General features: G+C 39.4%; 2 protein-coding genes across 7 annotated transcripts; one reads left to right on the forward strand and one right to left on the reverse strand.

Moving 5' to 3' along the window:
- Positions 1–2,522: 2,522 nt before the first annotated feature.
- On the reverse strand, positions 2,523–6,657 carry nudt22 (nudix (nucleoside diphosphate linked moiety X)-type motif 22). 5 transcript variants are annotated; one of them, XM_042073794.1, is made up of 8 exons: positions 5,615–6,291; positions 5,053–5,109; positions 4,928–5,017; positions 4,024–4,648; positions 3,726–3,839; positions 3,520–3,617; positions 3,291–3,384; positions 2,523–3,031 (listed from the first exon to the last, which is right to left on the reverse strand). In XM_042073794.1, exons 3-8 carry the CDS (start codon positions 5,011–5,013, stop codon positions 2,912–2,914), a joined length of 1,137 nt encoding a protein of 378 aa, XP_041929728.1. In that variant the 5' UTR covers positions 5,014–5,017; positions 5,053–5,109; positions 5,615–6,291; the 3' UTR covers positions 2,523–2,911. The 5 variants fall into 5 exon arrangements, with proteins under 5 accessions (XP_041929728.1, XP_041929730.1, XP_041929729.1 ...); XM_042073796.1 differs by lacking the exons at positions 5,053–5,109; positions 5,615–6,291 and adding an exon at positions 6,322–6,657 and having other exon boundaries at positions 4,928–5,016; XM_042073795.1 differs by lacking the exon at positions 5,053–5,109 and having other exon boundaries at positions 4,928–5,016.
- On the forward strand, positions 5,967–15,988 carry dnajc4 (DnaJ (Hsp40) homolog, subfamily C, member 4). Of its 2 annotated transcripts, none has more exons than XM_042073799.1 (8): positions 5,967–6,060; positions 9,792–9,856; positions 10,121–10,255; positions 11,881–11,971; positions 13,261–13,439; positions 13,558–13,719; positions 14,569–14,655; positions 15,044–15,988. In XM_042073799.1, exons 3-8 carry the CDS (start codon positions 10,164–10,166, stop codon positions 15,135–15,137), a joined length of 705 nt encoding a protein of 234 aa, XP_041929733.1. In that variant the 5' UTR covers positions 5,967–6,060; positions 9,792–9,856; positions 10,121–10,163; the 3' UTR covers positions 15,138–15,988. The 2 variants fall into 2 exon arrangements, with proteins under 2 accessions (XP_041929733.1, XP_041929734.1); XM_042073800.1 differs by lacking the exon at positions 5,967–6,060 and adding an exon at positions 9,298–9,325.
- Positions 15,989–16,089: the final 101 nt, after the last annotated feature.

Here is a 16,089-nt window from a genome sequence, read left to right on the forward strand (position 1 = left end):
TTCTGTACAAAATCAAGACGGGAGATTCTTTAGAAAACGCAATTGCACCCACCCCATAAGTGTATCTAAATTATCGCTATATAAAATAAATGACCTCGTACAGTGACTCGAAAAGCTGTGAACAGTGTTTTTGAGACTGCGTGTAGCCTACAAAAGCGCATGGAGCTCCTGTGAAATTTTGATTGCAACGAGAAACTGTAACACAGCTAGTCTAACATTACTTGTTTGAGCTTTCTACCCCGCGTTTCCTCTGGTAGTCACTGATCTGAGCTAATGAGCGAATTACCTAGCCAAGCCTAGCCTATCGTCGCGGCAGAATAAAAAAAGTTTACAAGTTTTTTAACATCTCCAGTGTAATGGTGGGCATTCTAAGTTAACCGTAGCATTAGACCTACCTATTTAGTAACCCCATGGTAATGCGAGTGATCATAATGAAATATAAAACGTGACATGTAAGTCCTTCGATAAATAACCAGGATATGAACTCATAAACATGAACAGCATTTTGTCATCGTTTGTCATTCACCGTGCTGTGAACAGCAGATGCTAGGCTAAAGAGCTTGAGATTCAGACAGGTGAGCACCTGGAAATGGTGTGCATTGTGTCAGAAAATAGCAATTTGATCAGTGATCATGCATCATCAGCGCAAGCTTGGTTTGAAACTTTCTGGGGATGGGGATTTTACACGATCCTTCATCACTGGGCTAGTGTGCCCTGCTGTGTTAATATGACCTGCTGATGCTAACAGCTGCAGCTCCCTCGAATCTAGGTTCTCTCATGCATAGGCAATAAAATGAATGCAAAATAAAAAATAAAAAAACAGTCCTGCTCCTAACTGAAGAAACGTTTACGTTACCAACAATGTTAACAACAAACTCAGTTTCACTGCTACAAGTAGGCCTACAAAGTTGGCTGTAAATATGCTTCGCCATATTTAACGAACCAGCTAGCTTTGTGATAACAAAATCTTACCTTTTATGTGTTTAGTCCACTGAAAGTTATCCACATATCAAACGATTAAATCCACAGTTATGGAGGAATTGTTTTGGGGAAGCAGTTGCACTTTATCCCACTTTTGCTGCCCTTTTTAAAATTAAACCACTTAAATCCATAGCCTAGATAAGCATTGCATAACGTTACAACTATGTTGACATGATGGTAAAGCTAAATGCCCAAGACACGTCACGTCATAAAAGTTGTAGGCTACAAACGCAAAAACTTAATGACAGCTCGTTTGTGGTGTTGCCTAGTGCTGCCTAATTGAAATGGTATAGGCAAGGTTTATCTTATATTAGGTTTTTATGTGTGGCACATTTATTGGGCTTTAGCCTCTTTTAATTTATTTGATAAGGAACTGATAAAAACTGAGCAGCAGAAAAGCTGTCATAGTCGATACATAAATAGTTTATTATTATAATTAGGTTATTAATACTATTACTTTACTGTTGTTACTGTTATTATTATTATTATTATTAGGATGAGCCAATAATGTAAATCTGAGTCTGAAATGTTGGCTACAAACAGTCTGTAACTGCACTGCTGCTATTATAAATTGTTAATTTTCGGGAACTATGAGGCTTCCATTAGCCGCCATTGTTGAAAAAAAATGGAACATTAGCGTCAATGGAGTTGTCGCAACTCTACCTTTATATGGCTCTGGTATGTAATATAACATAGTTCTGAGTTGGGTGGTTTGAGGTTGAAGATGGTTAGCAGTACTCCTGTTTAAAGATAGAAGATTCCTCTGCTGGTTTGAAAAGGGAACCCTTTAGTTAAATCAATAATTAGTTACACAGGCAAAGATATACACAGATGAAGAACTGAAGAATGCTATTAAAATTGTCTCCTTAATTCCAAATGGAGACACAGTTGACCGAGTAGATTCCAGTGTAGTTAAGAGCAGGTAAAACTTGAGGCTGGCTTGCAAAAGAATAGTTCTTTATTCTGGATGTAACAACAGAGTTCTGGTAACCCTGTTGTACGCACAGCACAGCACAATGTTGCAAGGTGAAGCCAAGGTAAGAAACTGAAGTCAAGATCTGGGAAACTCCTGGCTAATTATAATACCAGAATATACATTCACGTCTGGGGTCAAATTGGAGGGGGGAAACAGACAGTGATATAGCCTTATTGAATTAATACGTCTTGTGGGGGAACAATTAGTTAGGTACACCATTTGCTATTGTAAGGTGACAACATTCTGTCTGCTTACAATAAACATCCTGTCCTCGCAGTTTCTGCAGTATTAAACAAAGAACCAAAAGAATGACATACAGAAAACCACTAAAATCTAACAGAACCATGGCTGTATGTAGAGCCGTGTTAAGAAACTGTTTTCAAAACAGATAACCTACAACCTCAGGAAACAGAATGAATGTGTGAAATTTTATTTTGTTGACTTAGTGATTTTTGTTCTCTTTTTTGTATCTAAATGATTACATTTTTGCTTTCTAGGATGCATACTGAATATTTATGATTCTTTTCATGATTTGTAACATCGGAAAAATAACTATTCTATCAGATTAGAAGTGCTGAAAATGACCTTTAATACATCTGTAATACATCTTTAATACATCTCTTTACAACATTTAGGTAAAAAAATAAAATCAAAATAGACAAGAACTTTTCAAAAGGTATAATACATCTACAGTCCTGAACCTGTAAGATTCATAGTAAATCAACTATTGTACAATTATTAACAGTGCAATTTAATATCTACATAGAACAGTTCTTTTCACCCCAACGGAAACAGTATGTTTTGTAAAATGTAAGGTGTTTATCTTTACCTAGATTATTCTCAGTATGTTGTAAATCCATTGATTTTTCATTTGCACTACTGTGTTCTGGTTGTGAAGATGTTTTAAAAAAGCAGTTACAATTTTGTTCACAATAAAGAGAATTTTATATTCTTTTAAACATTTTGATTTTGATCATTGACTGGCATGACTTTTTGATGGAGAATTATCGCTCCTTTAGCTGATGGACACAATTCTGACCACAGGGGGGCACTTTCATCCAAAGCCAACCATTCCTTGAGTGACGAAAAGGGAAGGCCATGAAAACATCTATTTTAGGACCAGCTATTGGCTACAATAATGTTTTTTTTAGCTATACTCATGCAAACATTTAAAATAAGAAAGGACAGGACTTCACTGACAAATGAGATCTAGTAACTTTTCAGACAGTTGAAGATTCAGCTTTTTGAGACTCACATGTTAGTTCTATTCTTTGACAGCTGTAACATACCAAACTGTATGTGCATTGTGAATTGTATTTTATGCACTCCTTACCGTCTCTTCCAGGAATACAACATCAGTAGATTCATTAGCCTCTGGACCTCCACGCCGGTAGACAGTTTTAACTTCATCTGCAGTCAGAAAGCACCTATTTGCACATCATCATCAGGTGCACAGGTGCATGTAGAATTGGGTCAATATGAGAAATGTGCAATGCAGAGTGTAAATCATGTGCATGATATGAAGATAGAGTTTGAGCTGTATTCTGTTACAGTGTTAATACCTGACATAGAACTCAGCACTAGGCCTTCCAGCACTGGTGTGGTTCAGGGCAATTCCCAGCAGAATTGGCTCACTTAGAGAACTAAGAGGAACATTCACCTGGGGTTAAAGGAGAGGTGGAGTTATTTTATCCCTTATTTTTATTTTAAAATATATATATATATATATATAGTAAGTACAAAAAAGGTTGACAGTGTAATAAAATACTTCATCTCGTATCTCTGCTAACACAGAGGAGAAGATTTCCTTAAGGACGGCTTCCTCTTTGCCCTGGAGCGACTCTATGGTGATGCTCTCTTCGCTGATGCCATTACAGACAGCCTGGGAGTTAGGGCCAAAGTATGCAGTAAGTTAAGGCTATACAGCAAGAAAAAAAGCTTAAACAGTTGAAAGTTCTTTCTGTCCCATACTCACAATATATTACATAGACAGAAATTACAATATTGTGCTCCTCATTCATGATGGGAATAAACTTGGTCAACCCTTGATAATCGTCAACACTTGCCTTTGGTTCGGGATGTCCTCCTGGTATATCTAGCAGTCCAGCGGCCTCTGCAACCTTCTGGCTCCTCTTTAGGAGGACCACTTGTCCATCAGCGGTTGCCATGACAGCCCCCACACCTAGAGGCTGGGCCAACAGGCTTTGTGGATTTCCAAGCTCAACTGCTCCTCGCCTCTGAAGCTCGCCTACCCTTTCGGACCAGTTAGTTCCCAGGTAGTCTTTGTAACAGGTTAGGCCTAACTGCAAACTCAACAGAACTCTCCTTGGCTCTCCTAGGCATCCTGAGCCCTTCAGAGAGTGTGACTTCACAACTGGACTGTCGCCACTGTAGGTGTTTGGGAGTGGGACAGCGTGCTGCCCACCACACTGGGCATGTTTGTGTGCCTCATCACGCCCTTTCTCACCTGAGCAGCAGCACTGTTGTCCGGACGCTTCTCGAGTAGTCTTCTCTTGGACTTGTGCACCCTTAGCATCATGTGGTCTAGATGTAGGGATGTGATGCGTGGTCCAGTTGGTTGAGTGCAGTCTGAATTTGGCCCCATTGAAAAGCCACGGTTCTCTTTTGATCCTTTCTTCCCACATTGACTCTATATGCTCCTCTATATCTGGTGATGCATGCCTGTTAAACCTGAATAGGAGTGGTTTGTAATGTTATGTCACTTACTTTCATGACTAGACAAGTCATGCCAGTAAAGATACTATGTCCATTTGAAATCCAATGCATTATAAACTACAAAAACATTTAACTGACACTGATTAACCAGGATCAGAGCAATGCCATAGTAAGTAAACAAATAAACAATTCTAATAGAATGTTGAATCGTGGCTGTGTTTTTGGATGTGTGTACTGAAAGGTTTTCGGATCTGTTAGAAACAAACATATGGCTCTGTAGATTTGTTCCTTTACCTTGAGGAGAGTTCCACTTGCACCTGCCATTCTCGCAATCCCCGCCAGGAAGCACAGTGAAGTAAAATAGACACGTCCGGATCCATGTCCTTTAAGTACGAAATACTTTATCTTTCTTCCTTCACTCAATCCAGTTAATTTGTAGATATGGCTCCGCTCAAACCTACATACGTGACTGTATGCTAAAACTCGATGAATGACTTTTTATCAATTGCCTCTGCTATGACTACTCGGAATAACACGTGACCAAAAATAGGAGGGTAATGCGGAAACACGTTTCTTGTCATAGAATGTAACATCCACAAACGAGTTGTACACAAATTGACAAGAAACAAAATACCTACATGCCTACACTTATAAACAAACGGGCAGTAAGGACACTGATGCCGTAGTGGGTTGGTTTGCTTGCTTTTGGCTTTTGGCAATCCAGTTAAACCCACACACACAATGGTCAGAGTCGATTTGAGAACTACTAGACTAGTCTTGCAGGTTTTTAACAACTACTGATTACATAATAGATCAACAAATACAAAACGGCTGAGAAAACACTGTTTGCTCTTTGTTACAGTTGCTGATTAGGACTATTTGGGTAGGCAACTGACCTGTCCCAATGCTCCAGGATGATGTCAAGATCATTACGTTTCGTTAACTTGCTAGCAAACTTATGCATTCTGAGCAGCGCCTTACCTTCAGAGATTTGCGTGGGATGTGTAATAATCTGATTAAACAAATGTATCCTAGTTAGGTAACGTTAAAGCTACAACGACACTTGACAGAGAGCTAACGGTTACGTTGACGTGAAAAAGTTTACGCCAACAACTTTAAAGTACATGTTTAGTGATTTCAATAATGATAACGTTATTAAGCTATCCGTTACAACACAATGAAATAATGGGAATCAACTGCCTATCAAAATACTTCAGTCAGGTGATGGAATGATGGAAAGTAGGCTAGTATCAACAGAACCAAAAGACTAGACTACAGAGGACGAAGAGAAACTGAACACCACCACAGTGCTGAACACCCGTGAACGAGAGAACGCCCACTTTTGAGAACGTTTGGCCCCGCCCACCAATACACTCAAAACATGCGACGGGTGAAGTGCTAGCAGCATTGCTAACAGCAGGCATCAGGTAAAGTCCAGACAAATATTACCACAACTGTTAGAAATGCTCAAACTATTGCCGTATTAACGTTGGTATATAAACTACACGGTTAGTTAAAGTGGTAGACAGCAGCTAAATCTCGAGTGTGCATTGTCTCAATGTTTGCAAAATGTTTAACTAAACAAAGGAAATTAAAATGCATTTGTGCTATTTCTATGAAAATAACGTTATCATGTTGTAGTAGGCTGCTATTTTAGAGAATGTTGGCACAGGGTTGTGAATACAAACCGATAGTTGAACAAAATGTTTCGCTTGCTCTCCTCTTGACTCTTGAGTTATGCAACACTGTTGGAAGTGAGGTTATGAAACCTTTGTGTAGGCGCCAGTCTGAATGTCAGTTATTTGGAGATAGCGGAGTAAGCCTACTGTTAAAACAACTCGTTTAACTAAGGTTAAATCAAAATATTATGTGGTCACCAAGTAAGACGCAACTATGTCTTTGTCAAAACACCCCTGCCAGTTAAAACATGGACTAGCCCATGTAGGGTGGATTGCCCTAATGTGCAATGTGGGACATGTTTTACTTTTCGGACTTAGCTGTATGTTACAATGTGAGATCAACACATTAAATCCATCCAATTTTGATCACAGGACCCTACAGCTTTGACTTTCCCATAGTTTTACTGACATTCATTAGTTTGGGGAAGAGCTACGTCTACTGGAGCTTAGGTGTCCCAGACAGTGTCCCACATTTAGGACAATTTAGTATATGTTGCCGATAGGTATTTGTTTCAGGTTTTAAGCAAGGCTTGACTGTAGGTTAGGCTACTTTCTACTTTCAGCTGCATTTGTAATTTTATTTTGCCGCTAAATAAACGATTCTTTCTGTGCTTTGTCTACCTTATCTAAAGATAAATGGTTTGTTCTTTCATTATTATTGCACCTCGTCCTAGTTATCAGTTAGGCCACATTTGTATTAGACAAGTGCTATTTCAAGAAAAAGTCCTTGTATATGGGTCTAGAGGCATTTCTTAGTAAAAGTTGGGAACAGGACTTTTTATCATAATTAACATGTGCTGAATCCAACTAGCCCTGTTCCCAAGCAGAATTGTGCTTTTTTGCTTATATTTTTTGCAAAATATAAATGCAAAAAAAAAAGTATTATTATGCTAATTAGCATTATTATCATGTTATTATACTCTTGACTATGTTTACGGTCCTCTTTGGCAAAGAGTGTGGCCTGACTTCATTGGTAAACATCTTCTTCGTGGTGGGTGGACACATGTTTGGAGTTTAAAAGCCTCCTTGTTGTCCCTGTGAAGGTTGCCATCGATATGGACACCTTAACAGGCACAGGCAAGGAGGCACCGGGGGGTGGCAGTGATGCGTTGAGCAGTTTTCACCATCCTCTGCCGTCCTTTCCAGTCGGAGGCAGAGCAGTTGCCATACCATACTGTGACACAGTTGGTGAGGATGCTCTCAATGGTGCAGCGGTAGAGGTTTAGAAGTTCACCAGGATCTGAGGAGAGAGGTTGTGTTCTTTAGTCTCTTCAAGAAGAAGAGATGCTGGTGAGCCTTCTTGATCAAGGTAGAGGTGTTGAGGGTCCAAGAGAGGTCCACAGAGATGTGGACACCCAGAAACATGAACTGGTGACATGCTCCACCTCAGTCCTGTTGATGAGGATGGGGCTTTGTGTGCTAGCTTTTGACTTCCTGTAGTCCATAATGAGGTCTTTGGTCCTCTTGGTGTTGAGAGCCAGGTTGTTGTCGGTGCTCTGCGATGTTAGGTGCTGGACCTCCTCCCTGCAGGCTGTCTCATTATTGTTGCTGATGAGAGCAATCACTGTAGTGTTGTCTGCAAACTTGACAATGGTGTTAGAGCCATGTACAGGTATGCAGTTGTAGGTGAAGAGGGAGTAAAGGAGGGCTCAGCACACGCCAGTGTTCAGGGTGAGGGTTGAGTGGGTGAGGTTATCTAATCTAACAGACTGCGGTCTGTTGGTTAGGAAGTCCAGAATCTAGTTTCAGAGGGAGGTATTGATGTCCAGTTCACTGAGTTTGGTGATCAGTTTGGAGGGGATAATGGTGTTGAATGCTGAACTGAAGTCAATGAACAGCATTCTCACATAGGTGTGGCTATTGTCAAGGAGGGACAGGGCAGAGTGAATTGCCGTAAAGATGGCATCCTCTGTGCTCCTGTTCTGGCAAATTCTCTTGAAGCATTCTATACTGCAAACAAAATCTACCTCTGGGTACAAATAAAGTAACTTGAACTTGAACTTGCACTAGTTATAAAGTTATTCATCTAACTATTAATTCACAGGACATGCAATCATTTTAGTAACACAAATGTTATGAAGAAATATGGGTGACACTTTATGGTAAAGGTACATGAATTATCATGAATTCATGCATTAATTAATTAATGATTTATGCATTACTTCATTCCTTTATATCCTATGAATCATCAGGAATTGACATGAATTCATATACTCTCATTCATGATGACCTCACATATGAACAACACATCAACTAAAGCATTAGGTGTGATGGGTATATCATTATGATTTATGATTTCTTAAGCATGATCATCATGATTACATGAATTTTAGGATAATTGCTCATGCATTTATCATGTCTGTGGCCCCTCAAATAAAGTAGTGAATAATGACATGTGTTTAGAGAACTCCAAAGTTATGTTCAAAGAATTTGAGCAGTGATGACCACATTTTTGGCAGAAAAATAAAGTCATGATCATGGTTAATACATCATAATTCATAATGATGTGCCCACCGTACCTAATACTTTAGTAATGTGTTCATGTATGAGGTCACAACTATGAACTCAGTAAATATTAATGAATAAATCATGAATTAATTAATGTACCCTTACCGTAAAGTGTTACCGAAATGGGTAAAGGCCTGTGTAACTTACTCCGAGACTACATACATTACCAACCCAATTTGCTTCAATTATGTAAATGTAATGTAAATCAGGTTTTATGGCCAAGTATACTTGGGTATACAAGGAATTTGGTCTCTGCATGTATCCCATCCGTGAATTAGTGAACACACAGGTCACACATTGAAGCACACATTAACCTGGAGCAGTGACCTGCCTTGCTACAGTGATGCTCGGGGAGCAGTGAGGGGTTAGGTGCCTTGCTCAAGGGCACTTCAGCCGTGGATGTGGGCATGGGAGACTAGTGCTCAACCTTTCCACCACCCACATTTTTCCTACTGGTCGAGGATTGACTGGCAACCCTTTGGTTTCAAGCCCGAAGACCTAACCAGTAGGCCACAATTTTAAACTTTACATTTCATTACTACACATCTTTCTTGACCCTCAAAAAACATAAGTCTCATTCGTCAATGGTTTTTCAAAGGTTTTTTCAAAGGTTTTTTCAGGTAATTAACATGGGCATAATACTAGATTTTTTTTTTTTTCACAGCCTGTATCCTTGATCTATTGGCCAAGGAAGATTTCTGTGAACAATATGAATTAATTTACATGGTATAATGACATCCGCCCAATGAAAGTGCCCAAAATTGCCATTTTGGCAACCATTTTGTTTATGCTAATTCGATGGTCATAAACTCAAAATTCAGCTTGGGAACAGGGCTGGTTGGATTCAGCACACCTTAATTATGTTAAAAAGTCCTGTTCCCAACTTTTACTAAAAAATGCCTCTAGGAAGCACATATCTCAAAAATATCACCTGTCTATATGGAAAACCCCCCTCTTTTCTTCTGTTTAAGTTCCATCACGTGTAGAACACACGAGTTCAAGCTATGCTGACTGTGCATCCCCGATGGAATGAATGGTAGGCTACGTTCAATGTAACAGCAAAAAACGCACCTCAACGAACATAACATTTCTCTCTCTCTCTCTCTCTCTCTCTCTCTCTCTCTCTCTGTATTTGTTATGTTTATGGCTTGCTAAGCATAGTGTTACTTAAACTGGCATGTCACTGATTGCAGTGGAGAAACAAACCACGGAATTTCATTCTATTTAAAGCTCCTATCAGCTGTGTGTTCCTGGCCCTTTAACCTGCATTACTTTCTGTTTTGTATATTTCCCCCTGCAGATTGGTTTCTCACAATTTCCCTGTGCACACACTGAGCGACACAATGCAGCTGGAAGCCCAACTCCGTCTTTCACATAGCTGCATTTTTTACTACAAAAGTGCAAAGCTTCTGTTCTCGCATTCAGCAGTAAATCGGTAAGGGACTGTGTTTTGTTTAATATATAAACCAAAACAAAATATATCTTAATCTAACTTTTGTTGTAGTCTGATATGTTAATCTCTTCTTTTATTAAAAATATGGATTTCCTTTATATCAATTGCCATCCCCAGAATGATGGTCTATGAAGGTTCAAGAGGTGTGTTTACAGGCCAGTGCATTCTGTACCTGCAGTCATTGGTGTCAGTAGTCTTGTGTGCTCATAATCATCTATACAACATTACACCGTTGTGGTCTTGAGTACCTGGCATGGGTGAAAAAGCTATTTAACTTTTTGGGTTGAAATTCTGGCCTGATTACATTGTCATGGATTTGATGAGGGGCTCAGCTCTAACCAGGTCACTGAATGTAGAAGCAAAAAAAGAGCTAATTTTGAGAGTAATTCTTACCTTAAAGGGTAAACTTTAGGGGGTAAAAAGATTGCATGTTAAGTTTATTCACAAAATACAACAAACCCTAATTTTCGATCAGGCTGCTTGTTATACAAGTTGATGTCAGTAGCAATTATACACTAATTTTGAAAAGTTTGGAATTGCAAAAATTGCATTTTCCAGCCACATTAATTATTATCCAGCTACAAAATTAATTGAATTGAATTCATTCTCTGTTAAAGACTTATTTTCTAAATGATCCTATTTCCCCCTCCATAGTTGAGAGAGAGTGTCAAAAAAATGTGTTATGGCCTTTATACATTTGATAAAAAAAATGTAATCTGTGTGATCCAAACACATCAACTTTGGTCAGAACACATTTTTTTGTTGTCTTCCACCTAGTATCTGCTTTCTTTTGCCAAACCTGGATATGGGTTATGAAACTCTGCCTAGAAGGCCAGTATTCTCTGGCAGAGTCTCTGATGATAAGATACGTGTTTTATAAATACTAATACTGCCAGCTGAGGACATGTGAGGCATGACAGGCATCTATTCCTCAAACTAGATTCATCCACCTGCACAGTTTCCCCTGAGGTCTTCCACTTCTTATTGTGTCCAAGTCGAAACAGGCATGCACTGAGGACTTTGTGCTGCACATGTTTGGAAGATATACAATAACTTAGGATTCCTGGCCTTAATATTCTTAGAACAATGATGGTCAGCTGTGTTCCAGCAGAGAGCTGTTTCTTTTTGACAATTTCCTAATCAATATGCAATGTTCCAGTTGTTCAAGCACCCGAAAGCTACTTGATATATAGTCTTGATATAGTCTAATTGGTTCCATAAACATTCTTTATTCACACAAACCTTATTGCAGAAAGTTCTTCCAATAACAATTTTAGCCTTTTAAACATGCTAATTTGGGGTTAGACATTGTAATGTGATGTTGAAAGGTGTATGATTGTGATGGTAAAATATGGTTGTGATGGTAAAATTAGCCTTTTTACGACTCAATGCCTTAATATTCCATTCAGTTCTCAAATAGTTTGAATAGAAAGTTGTGAGCGAAGTGATTTTCTTTAAAAAAGCAAGGACATTTCTCAGCGATTCCAAACATCTGTTAAGTTTGCGACAGTGATTCCAAACGACTGTTAAGTATGTTAGGTTCAATGAATCTATTCTTGAATTCTACAAATTCTTTGTCTTTATCTACCATCTACCTTTTTCTACAGATCTACAGCAAATTACTACGATCTACTTGGAGTAAAACAAGATGCATCATTGGAGGAAATCAAGACAGCATTTTTTGACAAGTCCAAAAAGGTTGAGTGTTCTACCCCTCCCCCTTCTCTGTCTGTCTATCCTCCTCCCCGCCTTCCTTCCTTCCTCACTCACTAATCTCATATACACATTGGCACTCACATTCTTAATTTGTAGTAATTCTCAGGAGGAACAAAGAGAGCTTGTATAGTTTAATGAGTGCAGCAAGACCGTCTCTGAATCATAAGAGGTCATTTATCTCTGAGATAAACCAAGTATCCCGGCCTCAACTGGAAGAGTCTCAGAGTCTTTAATTTGAGAATGATTTGAGGGCTTTAGGCCCCATGAGAGTCTCTCATGAGCGACGAGAGTCTTTTTCATAATACTCATTTTCCCCTCAGGGGGGCAGTATTGTTCCACAAAATGAATGCCTCATTAAACTCATTCAATAGTGTAGTATTCATTGGTATGTATGTTCGCATCATATGTTTGTTGGTGTTTATTTTCAGTGTTATCATGTGTATTTTTACAGAAAGTGTTGTATATGTGCTTCATGTTTACGTTCATGCGTGGCACATGAGTTTATTTCTTCGTGCCTTGTCTATATGTGTCCTGTGTGTGCATGCTCTCTATCAGGGGATGTGGGAACAGGGGGGAGAGATAGGGGTCTCTTGTCCCATGAGAAAAACAGATTAGAGCTCTATGATAAATCTCTAGGGGACTGTGCAATCGTAGGAGTAGGAGGAAAAGAAAGATTCACATTGATTAGACATTGAAGTATGTCAAGCAAGTTCTTTCCACGAGCAGGTTACTCAATCATGCCCCAAATGAACCTTTCATTTGCTCTCAGTCCAATTTTTCCACAGTTGAATCATGGCATTGCATAATCTAGACTCTCTAATGTGTTAAAGGCAAAATACTTGGCAACTTTCTGTAAAAGTTGTTCATTCATTCTTGCATTTTTTCCAACCCACCAAACTACTTTCCAGTGGGAATGATTTTTTTAAACATATTTTGTTCTTCTACACTCGAGTTTACATACAAAAACATACCTCAAATGGGAAAAAAAACTGTCATGTTTCATGAATCAAAAATATTGCATTAACTTTTGAACAAACCCTCAATTTTGATGTGTGTTTGCAACATTGACAAAAATTTCTTGATTCTATTTGCTTTTAACACTTGCATGTATCTTCATTGAAGTATTGTATTATAAAGATGAGTAAGGCAAACAAGCGGGTTACTACTTCAACAGTGATCATTCAAAATGTGTTTTCATGTTTTTTTTTCATCCCACTGACATGTGTACTAAGTTCCGGGTTGCTGAATCATGTCTTTGTTGCCCCATTCAGGTGCATCCAGACAGTGACCCCACCAACCCCAAACTTCACAGCCAGTTTGTGGAGCTGAGCGATGCCTACAGGGTCCTGAGCCGAGACGGGAGCAGGAAGGAGTACGACCTCCGGCTCCGACACCCCTACCCAGGCAACCAACCCTTCAGACCAACGTCCACTCACACCTACACCCCCAGGTGAGACACCCAGCAACAATCCTCATGTACTTTCTCTTCTCCCAGCGCTTCATTCCCACACATCCCAACCAGCCCCTTCTCTGTGCCCGTGTTGACTCCACTCCACTGTGTCACTTAGTGCGGACCAGACGGAGCGCATGCGGTACTGGGAGCAGTTCCGCTACACCCAGGACACAGGCAATGAGCAGTGGGAGCAGAAGAAGAAGAGGAACATGCGACTCGTGGGCTACTGCGTGCTGGTTATGGTGCTCAGTATGGGAGCCCACTTTGTTGGATTCAGGTGAGGAGGATGTGGTTTTGGTGTATTGTTGCTATTATTATTTTTATTAGTATTATTACTATATTTATTTATAATTTTAGTAATGTGCGTGTGTCTGTCAGTCAGCGTGTTCTCATGCTAATCTATCAGTTGCTGTTTCTGGGCCCGTGGGGGTGTCTGAGTTGACGCTTGTTATTCTTATTTGAGCATGAAGGTGACATTTTCTTGACATTGTATTGTTTATTTGTGACCTGAGATAACATCTCATTCAGAGCAGGACCAATTCAAATCAATATTAGTTTCCGCTGTGTATTTAAATTGTTGTGCTGAATTTATTCTCATACTTCGAGGGTTTGTTGCTAACAAGCGCCTGGCGTTTGTTCCCCCACCACCGTGCCCAGATAAATCTCATTAATGTGTGCTCATGGCTGTCCCCAGACACACGCTCTGTTTTCTCTTCTGTAATCTGTGTTTTTGCATGCCGGGTTGACAATAATGGGGTCATATCACAGGAGCCACAGTGCATTGACTTGCTTTGTGATGATACAGACAGATTTAATTGCCAAAAGCCTGCTTTAGTCTGAGTGCTGGTAAATGGTAAAAGCTGTAGAGGTGACAATGCCATGGTACTTTAGGCTTCTATTAGGTTTTGTATATTTTTGTATATTGTGGTCGGAATGTTTATTTTTTGAGACCTATCACACAGGATGAGCTGACATCACGTGTTTCCTGTTTGAATGTCATTGTTCACCTCATGTAAGGCCAGAAAGCTACATGTTGTTTGAGTATGTGTCCATGTGGCTTTGTCTATTGTCTGTATGTATATTTCTTAATTCCCAGTGTGAAATATGTATGGTTCTTGTTGATCAGAAAACTGGAGGAGGTCCACAGTAACTTCATGGACAACAAGGACCGAGCTATCACTGAGATTTACAATGAGTCCAAAGAAAGAGCCAGGTGTGTAAGGACCTTTCAAGGATTTTAGAACACATTATGATATAATTTGGAGTGTTAATGAAATTATATAATGCCCTTAACATTGACCTAAAAGTCAATTTACTCCATGTCAAAGTTTTCCTGAATGGTAATGCATAAAACATAGGTATAGTGCCAAAGCATGGGCACACACACATACATATGCACAGTGAATTGTTAGCGAGACCAAAACTCTTACTGACGAGAGGCAATCTGAGATTTAGATTATATTTTGTTGGACAATGTGTGCTCCATGTACCCAGATCTTTTGCTCAGAATTTACTCCATTCTTAATTCAACCTGGTTGCAGGTGTCCGTTGCCTGTAGAACTTGTTATGAAACTGGTGTGTATTTCCTTTTGTCTTCTCAGAATGAATGGTTTCAAAAAACAGACAGAAATCCTGAGACAGAAACATGCTGAATTTCTTGAGAAATACAACGTGCGTAACAAGGACGATAAGTAGAATACTTGAAAAAATGAGTGATGGCTCTTGGAACCAAAGGACTTCTCCTCTGGTCCTCAGAGAATGCTACGTGTGGAAGCCGTTCTTGTATGAAAATGTGTTAGCAGTTAGCTGTGTTTTTTGAAGGAGTGTTTTTGAGCCATTCTTACCTGTTTGTCTCGGTTATGATGACTGAGACGGAAAGTGTGTGAATTTGGTTCACCGAAGTGAATGTTTTTGGTTCTTTATAGGCACAAGTTCTCATTAACGCTCCTCACTTTGGGTGGGATAATGTAATGTCTCAGCCGGGGAACTGATTAGCAAAGAGCTGTTGAACTTTAAGCTTCAAAGGCATTTGCTTATCCAGTTCTGGACTCTGATTCTCATTTGGTTACACTTGCAGAAGCTGTGGTTGTATTTGGCATTCCAGACAAAATTGTACACTTGAGTTCTGTCAGTAGATATCTACACATGTATGATGCAGATGGGAAGTTTTGTGAGTAAGAGGATGGTGCTTTGCTACCTGGAAACCCACAGTGGAGGGACTTGCAGTACATGCAATCAATTTACAACTCAATCTGAGTTACCCCATGCAGTGCAATATTTGATTGTGAATCATAAAGATATTATGCCTCACTTGATAGGCAATGTTTTGGAGAAGGTTGTGTAAGTTGTGTATTTTAATTAGAGATAAAATAGCTCATACATTACATCACTACGTGTGAGCATGTGTGCAACTTGTGGTAATCAACATTACCACAGTGCCTTCATGTGTGGTAAAATAATATTGTGTTGATTGCCTTAATATTTAAAAAATGTAACTGTTTTGTGCCATATTGCACAATAAAACATTGTCATGTCTCAACTGAAAATGGATTTGTCTCACTCCTTCCTTACAAATATCTTTTTCTTTTTATTGTAGTGTAGTTGCTGACTACCAGTCAGGTCCTAGATCCCCTTTAAATCAGCCCAT

Source organism: Alosa sapidissima, chromosome 20 (genome assembly GCF_018492685.1).
Source record: "Alosa sapidissima isolate fAloSap1 chromosome 20, fAloSap1.pri, whole genome shotgun sequence".
Lineage (NCBI taxonomy): Eukaryota > Metazoa > Chordata > Actinopteri > Clupeiformes > Clupeidae > Alosa > Alosa sapidissima.